General features: G+C 39.6%; 1 protein-coding gene across 3 annotated transcripts; it reads left to right on the top strand.

Moving 5' to 3' along the window:
- The first annotated feature begins 1,386 nt into the window (after nt 1-1,386).
- ZNHIT1 (zinc finger HIT-type containing 1) lies at nt 1,387-5,459 on the top strand. Of its 3 annotated transcripts, none has more exons than XM_044673321.1 (5): nt 1,387-2,035; nt 2,152-2,322; nt 4,115-4,194; nt 4,325-4,494; nt 5,326-5,459. In XM_044673321.1, exons 1-5 carry the CDS (start codon nt 2,014-2,016, stop codon nt 5,429-5,431), a joined length of 549 nt encoding a protein of 182 aa, XP_044529256.1. In that variant the 5' UTR covers nt 1,387-2,013; the 3' UTR covers nt 5,432-5,459. The 3 variants fall into 3 exon arrangements, with proteins under 3 accessions (XP_044529256.1, XP_044529258.1, XP_044529257.1); XM_044673323.1 differs by having other exon boundaries at nt 1,390-2,035; nt 5,330-5,459; XM_044673322.1 differs by lacking the exon at nt 5,326-5,459 and adding an exon at nt 4,797-5,092 and having other exon boundaries at nt 1,612-2,035.
- Nucleotides 5,460-11,367: the final 5,908 nt, after the last annotated feature.

Here is an 11,367-nt window from a genome sequence, read left to right as displayed (position 1 = left end):
GCTGGGAAATTTCAGGAGGGTAGGGCGGGGAAGGGAGTAGGGGGTGGATTTGGGAATAGGGGGTGGAAAGGGAAAATTAGAAACGGGAAAGGAAAAGCTTTAAAGAAAGTGAAACTCGACTATTTAGGGAAGCTGAGGAGGAAAGAGGTAAGAGGAGATTGTAGAGAATTGGAGGACAGGAATGAGGATCTGGAAGACCTGGTCTCTGTCTCAAATGTGACCTTGGAAAAGTTCCTTCCCCATCTCTTGTTTATCAGTTTTTTCACCTTTAAAAGGACTAAAGGCCCTCTCCAGCTTTAATACACTAGGGAGTCTTTGGAGAGAGGAAAGTATAGCCTGCGAAATAGAAAGGGGAAGGTAACCTTGGAGTATGGAGAGAGAGTAAAGAAAGTTGGGCGAGGTGAGGTGGGAAGAGGAAGAATACGGACTTGAGAAGCTAGGAGGCTGGGGAGCTGTATGGTGAAGTCTAGGATACAAAGCTGGAAGAGTCTTTAGCGATTATTTAGACCAATTCATTCACTTTATCGATAAGAAAACCGGTACAAAGGGGCAGCTAGATAGTGCACTGGACAGAACTCGGACCCAGTAGCAAGGTTCAAATGTGACCCCAGATACTTTCCAATTGTGTGACCTGGGGCAAGTCACTTAACCCCAATTGCCTAGCCCTTGCCATTTTACCAATAAGATTCTAAGACAGAAGGTAAGGTTTATCTATCTATCTATTTGTTTGTTTGTTTATTTATTTTAGGAAAACTGGTACAAAAAGGTTGACACTGAAAAAAAAAAGACTGAATTAGAATTCAGTCCCCTATCTAGTTCTGCTACCCTTGGCAGCCCTGAGAGATGAAATCTCCTCTACTTTCTGAGGAGCAATCTATCATCATGATCATCACATCTGACTGTCTTTACAAATTATTCATTATTCACACACCCAGCCCACTTGTTGTTCTCCATAAATTGTATTTTATTTTTCATTTCTCTGTTTGCAAAAGTGGTTTCCCCATGCCTAAAATACTCTCCTACTCCCTTCTCCACCTCTTGGAGGGGAGTTTTCTTTCCCTTCTTGTTTCCTTTAAGGTTCATTTCAAGTGTCACCTTCTTTAAGAGATCTTTCCCAATTTTCCCATGTTAATGCCTGCTCCTCAAATCACTATTTTATGGATCTATTTTGTTTCTATTCATTCATTCATTCATTTATTTGTCTATTTATTTATTTGTTTGTTCATTCGTTCATTCATTCATTCATTTGTTCGTTCATTAATTCATTTATTTATTTTACTTTTCCTTTTTTTTTTACTTCCTCTTTTTTTATTCTGTAGTTCTCTGGTAAGGAATAAAACTAATAATAGTGTCTTATCTGAAAACGCATGCAACATTCCACAAATGAAGCACATTCCTTCTCTATTTTTAATAGTAATAGAAATGTAGTTTTTCTACCTCTCCATCCTATCAGGATATAAAAAAAAAATAAAAAAAACAATTTTTTGGAACAAATATGCATTGCAAGCAGAACAGATTCTCTGAATGACTGTATACAAACATATATAAGTATCGCATTCTGCACCCTAAATTTATCACCTCTGTCATGAATAGGTTTTCATTATTGGTCCTCTAGAATTATGAATGCTCATTGTACAAATGCTCATAATTCTTACAGCTATCAGAGTTGTTTGTTTTTACAAGATGGATATGGCATAAATCTATTCTATTCATTTCATTTTTCATCAGTTAATAAGTCTTCAGAATTCCCAAATCCAAGAAGACATAGGATCATATTTCTAAATCTGGGAAACTGAGGCCTCGGTAGAAGGCCTCGTCTCCTAGGCAACATGATGGTTACAGTTGGGCCCCGCGGCCAATTAGCTAGTGCCCTTAAGACAAATGGTGGCCTCGGCAATCTCGTCCTTCCTCTGACGTCTATAAAGAACTTCCGCCGGAAGTAGCTACGTTGTTAGCAAACCGGAGTTTCCGGGCGAGCTTCGGCGCTGGTGTTTGTGGGCTGGACTGGCCAGAATGGTGGAGAAGAAGCCTTCGGGTGAGTCTGATTCTCCCCGGATGGGTCCGCTGGACCTTGCCGCCACTCGCCCCTCCTCTGGCAGCCTCTCCCCTGACGATCCCGCCTGACCCCGTCTCCTCTCTCCTTCCACCCAGTGCGGTCCCAGGACCCTGGGCAACGGCGTGTGCTGGACCGAGCAGCCCGGCAGCGCCGAATCAACAGACAGTTGGAGGCCCTAGAGAACGACAACTTCCAGGATGACCCCCATGCTGGCCTACCCCAGTTAGGCAAGAGGCTGCCACAGTTCGACGATGACGCCGACACCGGTGAGCCCAGAAGAGGGAGGGTAAAAGGACTACGGCCCTGGGAGGTAGGGCCCTACGAGATCTGGACCAGGAGTTTGTGTCCTGGACCCTTCCCTTTGGCAGTAAATTAAAGGCTTCAAACCCTTTGCAAAATGTTTTTAAATGTACAAAACACATGGAATTACGAAGGAAACCAACTGTACTGAAATATAGTTATCAATATGTATTATGGATGTTAGATTTAGAGCTGGAAGGGACCTAAGAACTTTGGACCAGGAGCTTCTAACTTTTTTTGTGTCACACTCCCTCCACTTTAGCAGTGAGATGCAGTCTTCAAACCCTTTGCAGAATATTTTTAAATATATAAAATACATAGAATTACAAAGGAAACCAATTCTATTGAAATAGTTATCAATATATTATATAGCATCAGGTTAAGAACCTCAGTTCCTCGCCCATCATTCTACAGAGAAGGAAATCAAGATCCAGAGAGAGAGAGAGCAATTTGTTGAAGAACACATGAGGAGTAAGTGTAAGAGCCAGAATTCAAACTCAGGTCCTTTTACTCCAAATATGGGCTTCTTAATTCAGTTCAGTTTTTTGTTGTTGTTGTTTTTGTTGTTTAGCCTATACTATATAGTCCATACTATGTGCCCAAGGCACTGTGTTAGGTATTGGTGTTAGAAAGATAAAAGGACATGGCCCCTGTCCTTAAGGAACTCACATTCTCTTGGGCAGAAAAAAACACCAAAATATACATACATAGATACAAAATATATACATATACACAAAGTATATAGTTTTCTTACTAGAGGCTACAAACTTAATATGTAGGGTACTTTATCAGAACTGAGGTTCCAGAGGACACAATACAAGGGAAAGGAAGAGTGGAAAAAAAATACTGGACATACTAACATGGGCTTTAGGGAACAGATCAGAGAGGCAAGGCAGCTATCTGTAGCCATATATTCTAAATGGAGCCATAGGGCACTAGATTGACATTCCTTTTCCAGTAGAGGAGGCAATATTGACTTCATTATCAATCACTGAAAAAGTGTAGGGGTTGGGAGAAAGGTGTGTGATAGCAAGGGAGATGTCCAGTTCTTGGTCCTGCCTCATAGTCAGTGCAAGGGGTCTCCAGAGTTCTGGGGCCAGACTGATTATAGAGAGATGAGACCTATTTGAGGTATTGTATTCATCCTCAACCAGGTCAGCTCTACAGAAGATTCACTCCAGTGAAAGGGGCTAAGGGAAAAGAGAAAAACTAGACAGAATAATAGAAGTGAGCTTTTAAGAGAAAAAGAAACATCCTGATAACAGGCGGAAAGATTATTGTCATGGTTGTCAAGGGTACTTTCTTTTTCATCCCAGTACTGCCATTCACTCTCTTTGGGCTGTGAGGCAAGACACTTTCTCTGTCTGAGCCTATTAGGTTAGCAAATTCCTTAAGATTCCCAGTTCTTTCACATAGTTGGAACCTTCCCTCAGACTTACATTCATAGACCAGTTCTTTGTATCTAAGGCAGCATGTTCATAAAGAAAAAGCAAGATCTTTCTAAACTTGTTTCCTTTGAGGCTCCTTTTAACTTTTAGTCCATGTCCTATGATCTCTGTTTTTGTTAAAATAGGTGAATAAAGTAGAAAGATAAAAGGGAAGCTTAAGTGGGAGGGAGAAAAAAAAATCTGTGATGCTCTGCTGTGGAACAGTGGAAGTGTGATGGACTTGGGGGATATTGGCTTAAAGATGAGGAAAAGTATGGAAAGAAAGGAGCCTGAAAAAGTTCATGGAATAACTTCTCCCATTTCTTTTTAGGAAAGAAGAAGAAGAAAACCAGAGGTGACCATTTTAAACTTCGTTTTCGTAAGAACTTCCAAGCCCTTTTGGAAGAGCAGGTGAGAAGAGTGGGGGAGTACTTAGGGGGTAAGGAGTTGGGAAAATAGAAATACCAGAGAAGGGGCAAACTTGGATTGGGCAGTATGGAGGTAACTGAAATCCATGTCTCTACTCCTTTCATTTTTTCAGAATTTAAGTGTGACCGAGGGCCCTAACTATCTCACAGCCTGTGCAGGCCCCCCAACCCGACCCCAGCGCCCCTTCTGTGCAGTGTGTGGCTTCCCTTCTCCTTATACTTGTGTCAGCTGCGGAGCTAGATACTGCACTGTCCGCTGCCTTGGCACGCACCAAGAGACACGGTAAGACTGTATTTCATTTTCCCCTCTCTTTCCCTAATTCCTCATCAGGCCAATTTAGTTCTACCTCTTCTAATGTATTTTCCGCTGGGGAAACCTGGAGATGTTCCCTTCCCCTTCCCTACATATATACTATTGTCCATTCATAATTGCTTGCCCTGAAATAACCTAGATAAACTCACTCATTGAGGGATAAAAGACAAGGTCTCTTCCCTAAAAGACTCTTCTTTTTCATCTCTGTACCCTTCCCTCCCCACATACCCCACTCTTAATCCAGATAACTGATGCCTCAACTCTGTCCCCAGGTGTTTGAAATGGACAGTATAAGGCTGGGACCTTCCCCAAGGAAAGAAAACCCTATCTTGCCCTCTCAGAGAGAAAAGATGAAACTGTTGGAACCTAACAGCTTCCTAGAGAGGACTAATTTTCAGTCTCTTTTTCTTTTTTCTTAAAAAAATTTTTTTTTTCATTTTGTAATTCCATGTTCTACAAATATCAAACATTAGCATTTCCTAATATACAGATCACAAAATATGATTATATGTAAAATACTTATATACATTTTGCATTCTTTAAAAGATTTAATAAATGCAACATGTTCACTTCAAAGCTGTCCTGCTTGTCTCTCCTTCTAAACCTTCTGTTCTCTTCTGTACATTTAAAAAATGCTATATTGACTGTCTTTGTTTTTTTGGCATATCTGTTGCTAGTTCTTTTTCTTCTAAATCCCACCTATTAAAAAAAAAGCAACCTCCTGTAATAAATAAGCATAAATCTTTACTTTGTATGTGTCTGAAAAGGTATATCTCTTAATCCTGTTTCTTTTCCAACAAGGAAGATAAATACTGAGGAAATGAGAACCCCTTCTTCAAGTCTTGCCCCCAGCACTTCAGTTTGGATGGGGGAGATGCATAAAACAGTCCAATCTGTATGTCTCTAATAAAGCCATAAAGAGAAGCCTATCCCTATCAAGTTGACATTGTATTTGTTGGGGTTGGATATATTGGGGTCCTTCTTTTCCTCCTCATAACTCTATCCTCCTTTCTGTGTCTATTTGGTCTCCACCATCTCTACTTTTAACCATCTCCTTATCCTTGTCTCTCTTGGCTTCTTCTTTAATATCTGTGTTCTTTCTTTTTAGTTAATTTCCAAACAGCCTATATTTGCAGATGACTGAGGTAGGAGGGATTTAATAGAGAGAGTAAATGGTGCAGAAGAAATTAGAGAGTCGGTTAACCTTGTCTGTGCCTTTAGGGTTTTCCAGTCTTAGTAGGCAACTAATTTTCAAGCCAATTGACTCCTGTTACTAGAAATAATGATGTTTGAAATGTCTGGAAAGGGAGAAAAGTATGCTAAGAATCGCACAGTCTTTAGAACATCTTTAAACTTTTAATTATTGCTATTCTAAATGTGAGATTCTCTATATTGCTGGAGGAAATGAATTCTATCAACCTTGACATTGTTGCTATAAACCAAAACAGAAGAAAGGAAGAATTTTAAGCTAAAGGGAAGAATTCCTAGGAAGTACTCTTTAAAAAGGAAATGAAAGGAGTTAGCAAGGTAGCAAAAAACAATTTTTTTGAGATATTTGACCATTATGTATTGTTGTGCTAATGATAAATATTTGTCAAAAGAGAACAATGAAATTGACCCTTTTTGTACCACCATTTGGTTGTTGTTAATGAAGAGAAAAGATATGAATTTGATATTTTGAAAAATGTTCCAGATTAAATCTTCATGTGCTCAGATACTTGTTGACTTAATGGAAAGATGGGGATGGGAGAATAAATAAATAAACAAACAAACAAATAAATGAATGAATGAATAAATGAACAAATATATGCATATAAATAAAAATAAATAAATAAAGGCATGGCTCTGGCAGAAGGAATGACAGAATCCAAAGACACGAAGGTGAAAAGAATTGGTAGGTACAGATCAAGACAAATGCCAGGAAACCCACAAAAAATGAAACAGACTATATTTTGACAGAACTGATATAGGAATTACCTCTGAATCAGCTATTTGTAGTGATGTATCAGCTCATTAGATCTAAAATTAAAAATAGCTTTAAAAAAGAAAGGAAGAAAGATGAGGCATACAGTTAAAACAACTTCATCTCAAACTATTTAAATAAATAATTGACATACAAAACTTGGGGAATAGATAATAAAAATGACATCAGTGTTGTAGTTGTAAAAATAGAGCTGTCATTATAGGCCATTTTTTATTGCTTTAGCCAGAACCATAGCTTGTAGGGATGGTGGCAGCATCAGGGAAAAGTTGTTTGTTTTTCTTCCCAATTGCATGTAAAAACAATTTTTAGCATTTTTAAAAATTTTGAGTTCCAAATTCTCCCTTCCTTTCCCTCCCCCTCCTTAAGCGGGTAAACAATTTTATACAGGTTATACATTTGCAGTCATACAAAATATATCCATATAAATCATGTTGTGAGAGAAAACAAAGGGAAAAATAGTATGCTTTGATCTGTATTCAAACTTCATCAGTTCTATGGATATGGATAACATTTTTCATCCTGAGTCCTTTGGAATTGTCTTAGATCATTGTATTGCTGAGAATAACGAAGTCATTCACAGTTGATCACTGGAGAGTATTGTTGTTACTGTGTATAATATTCTCCTGGTTTTGCTCACTTTATATCAGTTAATGTAAGTCCTCCCAGGTTTTTCTGAAAGCATACTGCTTGTCATTTCTTATAGCACAATAACATTCCATTAGAATCATATGCCATAGGGGGGATTGGGGATGGCTCAGTGGATTGAGAGCCAAGCCTAGAGATGAGAGGTCCTAGGTTCAAATATGACCTCAGACACTTGCTAGCTGTGTGACCCCTGAGTAAGTAATTTATTTAACCACCCCCATTGCCTAGCCATTACCACTCTTCTGTCTTAAAACCAATGCATAGTATTGATTCTAAGGTGGAAAGTAAGGATTTTTAAAAAAGAATCATATACCACAACTTGTTCAGCCATTCCCCAGTTGATAGACATCCCCTCAAATTTCCAATTCTTTGCCACAACAAAAAGAACTATAAGTATTTTTGTACAAACAGATAGTTTCCCCTTTGGGGGGGGGGATCTCTGGTGGCAGTGACACTGGCAACAGATTAGATGTGGGAAGGGAGAAATAGTCTGATCAGACACCTCAATTTTCAACTGAGGTGAAAGGAAGGATGATGGTACCCTGAACAGTAATAAGAAGGCAAGGAAGAAGGTTTGGAGGAGACAACACATATGGAAGGTTTCAGTTGTAAGTGAGATGGAGAAGTCTCATGGTTTTTAGGTGCAGGGGTAAAGTAGATGTTAGTGCCTCTTCTCTAATGTCATTTCCACTGATAAAATCATCTATTTCTGATGTTGAAATATTTGACAATGCCAAGGGTTTTGAAGGCAAGAACTTTTTTAATGGGTCCTTAGTAGCTATGGCTGAAGCACCTAGTGGAGCATTTATGAGGCTGCATCTTCACTGGGGTGCTGAGGGCACTGGGCTGGAAGTATTGTTAATCCCAAGGCTCTTGAGTTCAGGGTTCTGGACTATCTCCATCAGTATCAGAAGGGAGATAGTCATCGAGGTAGTGATGATGATAGTTTGATTTGCTTGACACTTGCTACCTCCTGTTTCTCCCTCAGGATGCCTCTACAGGTCAGATTGGCTGGCTTACTTGCCCTGTGTATGGCAGTTGGTTGGCAAGTGGTAGGAATGTCTGTCCCTGTCTCGAAAGGAGTTGTTTTCCTGGATGATGGCCATGAAGGCTAGATGGAAAACAAGACTCTGAGGTCTGGTGGTTGCTGCCACTTCCAGGGTTTCTGTGCTCATCTGCTTATGGCAATTGGTCAGTAGTTATTGCTGATCATGATGAGGAAGGTGAGCTCCCTCTCCACAAATATGTCTCCCCTCAATGATGGCTAGAAGCAGATCTGGTGGTTTGTGGGGCACTGCTATTCTCAAGGATCTTGTGCTCTGGGTTCTGGGATGTCTCAAAAGGTCTGGGGAGGAAATGGTAGTCATGTTAGTAGTAGTAGAAGGAAGAAAGAAAGGTAGAAGATAAATATTCATTAAACGCTTCCTATGTGCCAGGCACTGTCCTAAGTACTTTACAAATATAATTTGATCCTTACCACAACTCTAGGGAGATAGCTATTATTAATATCCTCTTAGGAAACTAAAGTCAGCAAAGGTAAAGTGACTTACCTAGGGTCCAATAGCTAGTAAGTTGTTTCAGGATGGTCTTTCTCCTGTCTCTTCCTGGGGGCACCTTGCTACTTTCAGCTTAGCTGGTTTGCCTGCCCTGGTAGTTGGTGGGAATGACTGGTCCCTTCCCTAAATAGTTGCTTTAAGGGCTGGGCTAGAAGCAAGACCCCGAGGTCTGAGAAATACTGTCACTTCCAGGACTCCTCTGTCTCCCTTGGGAGATAGGTCTCATTGTTATAGATCAGGATGTAGTGGGAAAAGCACTGGGTTTAAGTTAGAAGACTTAAAAGTTCAGCTCTTCCACTTTGGTAAGTATGACCTTGGGGAAGTCAATCGTCTCTAGGCTTCAGTTTCCTCATCTGGAAAATGAAGGAGTCAGACCAGATGATTTCTTAAATTCTCCTGTGATCCCTGAAGAACCTGGAAATTGTTTGGAATATTTGTACATAAAATTTCTGATTGGAACAGAAATGGTGACTGCCCATTATTTGCTGGCCAAGAATTTCCAAATGGAAACCCATAGGGATCACGGGAAATGTAGTCTCAAAGTCCCTACATGTCCATAGGGAGTCTGCTAGACACTTCCAAATAGCACTTCCCTGAATTCAAAACAAACAAGACCTAGAGACAGGAGGTTCTAGGTTCAAACCTGGCCTCAGACACTTCCCAGCCATGTGACCCTGGGCAAGTCACTTAACCCCCATTGCCTCCCTTACCACTCTTTTGCCTTGGAGCCAATACACACTATTGACTCCAAGATGGAAGGTAAGGGCTTAAAAATAAATAAATAAAAATGAAAAATAAAAGGGGAAATTTTTTTTTTAAATAGTCTCTTCCTGAAAGAGACCCTAAAATGAAAAGCTTCAGGAATGTCATGGCCAAAATCCAGAACATCCAGGGCAAAGAAGAAATACTGCAAGAAGCCAAAAAAGAAATCAAGTACCAAGGGGCCATAATCAGGATCACAAGAGACTTAAGTCAGCCCTCATTTAGGAGAGGAGAGGTTGGAATGTAATACTGTTAAAATCAAGAAATAAAGGCTTACAACCAGGGATCATTTATCCAGAAAAAGTAAGTATAATCATAGTGCATATAGGGGCTCAAATATAATGAGACAGAGAATTTTCAAGCATTTCTGAAGAATAGGCCAGGACTAAGTAAACATTTGGAAATAGAAACACAGGAGCTGAGAGAAACATAGAAAGGTTTACATATTTAATTGAAAGATGAATTGTTTACATGTTAAAAGAAGAATTTAAAAAAATGTCTCCTCAGCTCCTCCTAATGTCTATATGGGTCATAAAGAAAGATAAAAATGATGCAGGGTTTGTGTTCTGTTTAATGGTCTTAGGAGAGAACAAAAATGTGAGGAACATATAATTCTACTAGGAAAGAAAGGAAAAAGAAGGAAAATCACATGATTGGTGCATAAGATATGGTTATGGGGGAAATGGGCATCCCAAGAACCTAAATTTCTTCTGTAACAGATAAAGGAAGATTGAATGCCCCACCCCCACCTCATACACCCCCCCCCACACACACACCCATACACAGATTTTGATATAAGGATACATTAAATGTAACAGGAAAATAAGGAGGGAAGGGACAAGGGAGAGGTAGAAAGGAATCTAATAGGGAAGGCAGGATGAGCATGTTGGAGGGAAGAATGTGAAGTAAGGACTAAAAGAAAAAGTAAAAAACCTGGAATGGGGCCAGGGTAGAATAAAGAGGAAAAATTGCAACTGAGAGAAAATAGGCTGTTTCACTTATATACATCACAAGTTTCAGGCAAACTCCCTCTTTAGTATCACATCATTTGTGAAGAGGGGTGGAAGCAATGAGTAAAGTAAGTACACAAAGATAGGATGGAGGGAAATAATTGCAACTGTAAATGTGAATGACTTCACCCATAAAACGATAGAAAAATGGAATAGAAAACAGTTTAACAATATGTTGTATACAAGAAGCACTTAAAGAGGGGCAGCTGGGTAGCTCAGTGGATTGAGAGTCAGGCCTAGAGATGGGAGGTCCTAGGTTCAAATCCAGCCTCAGACACTTCCCAGCTGTGTGACCCTGGGCAAGTCACTTGACCCCCCCATTGCCCACCCTTACCACTCTTCCACCTAGGAGCCAATCCACAGAAGTTAAGGGTTAAAAAAAAAAAAAGAAAACACCTGAAGCACAAATATTCATAGTTAAAAAAGACATGCAAATTTTCAGCTGAAGCAATTATGATTTCAGATAATGCTACAGTATATATAAGGGGTTTCCTTCTGGTGGAGAATGTCCAAAAGAAATGTTTTTGAATGTAATAGAATATTATATTGCCAAAAGAAATGACAAAACAAAGTAGTTTCAAAGGAAACTGAGAAGGTATCTGTGGACTAATGCAGAAGCAAAGGGTACAGAACCAGGAGAATAGTTTGTATAACTGACTAATTTACAAAGACAAAACTGAAAGAATTTAGAACTTGGATCAGTAGAATGGCAAGCAACTATTCTAGAATATTATAGGAGAATCCACTGTCAAGATAATAGACTTAAAATTAGGAAAAAGACATAGTTTTGGGCATGGCCACTGTGGGAATTTGTTTTATTTCAGAATGTATATTTGTTATGAGGGCAGTTAAGGTAGCTAGAGTGCTGGGTCTTAAGAGTCAGAAA

This window comes from Gracilinanus agilis, chromosome 4 (genome assembly GCF_016433145.1).
Source record: "Gracilinanus agilis isolate LMUSP501 chromosome 4, AgileGrace, whole genome shotgun sequence".
NCBI classification, from domain to species: Eukaryota; Metazoa; Chordata; class Mammalia; order Didelphimorphia; family Didelphidae; genus Gracilinanus; species Gracilinanus agilis.
The sequence above is the reverse complement of the archived record's forward strand: the minus strand, read 5'-3'. Positions and strand labels throughout refer to the sequence as shown.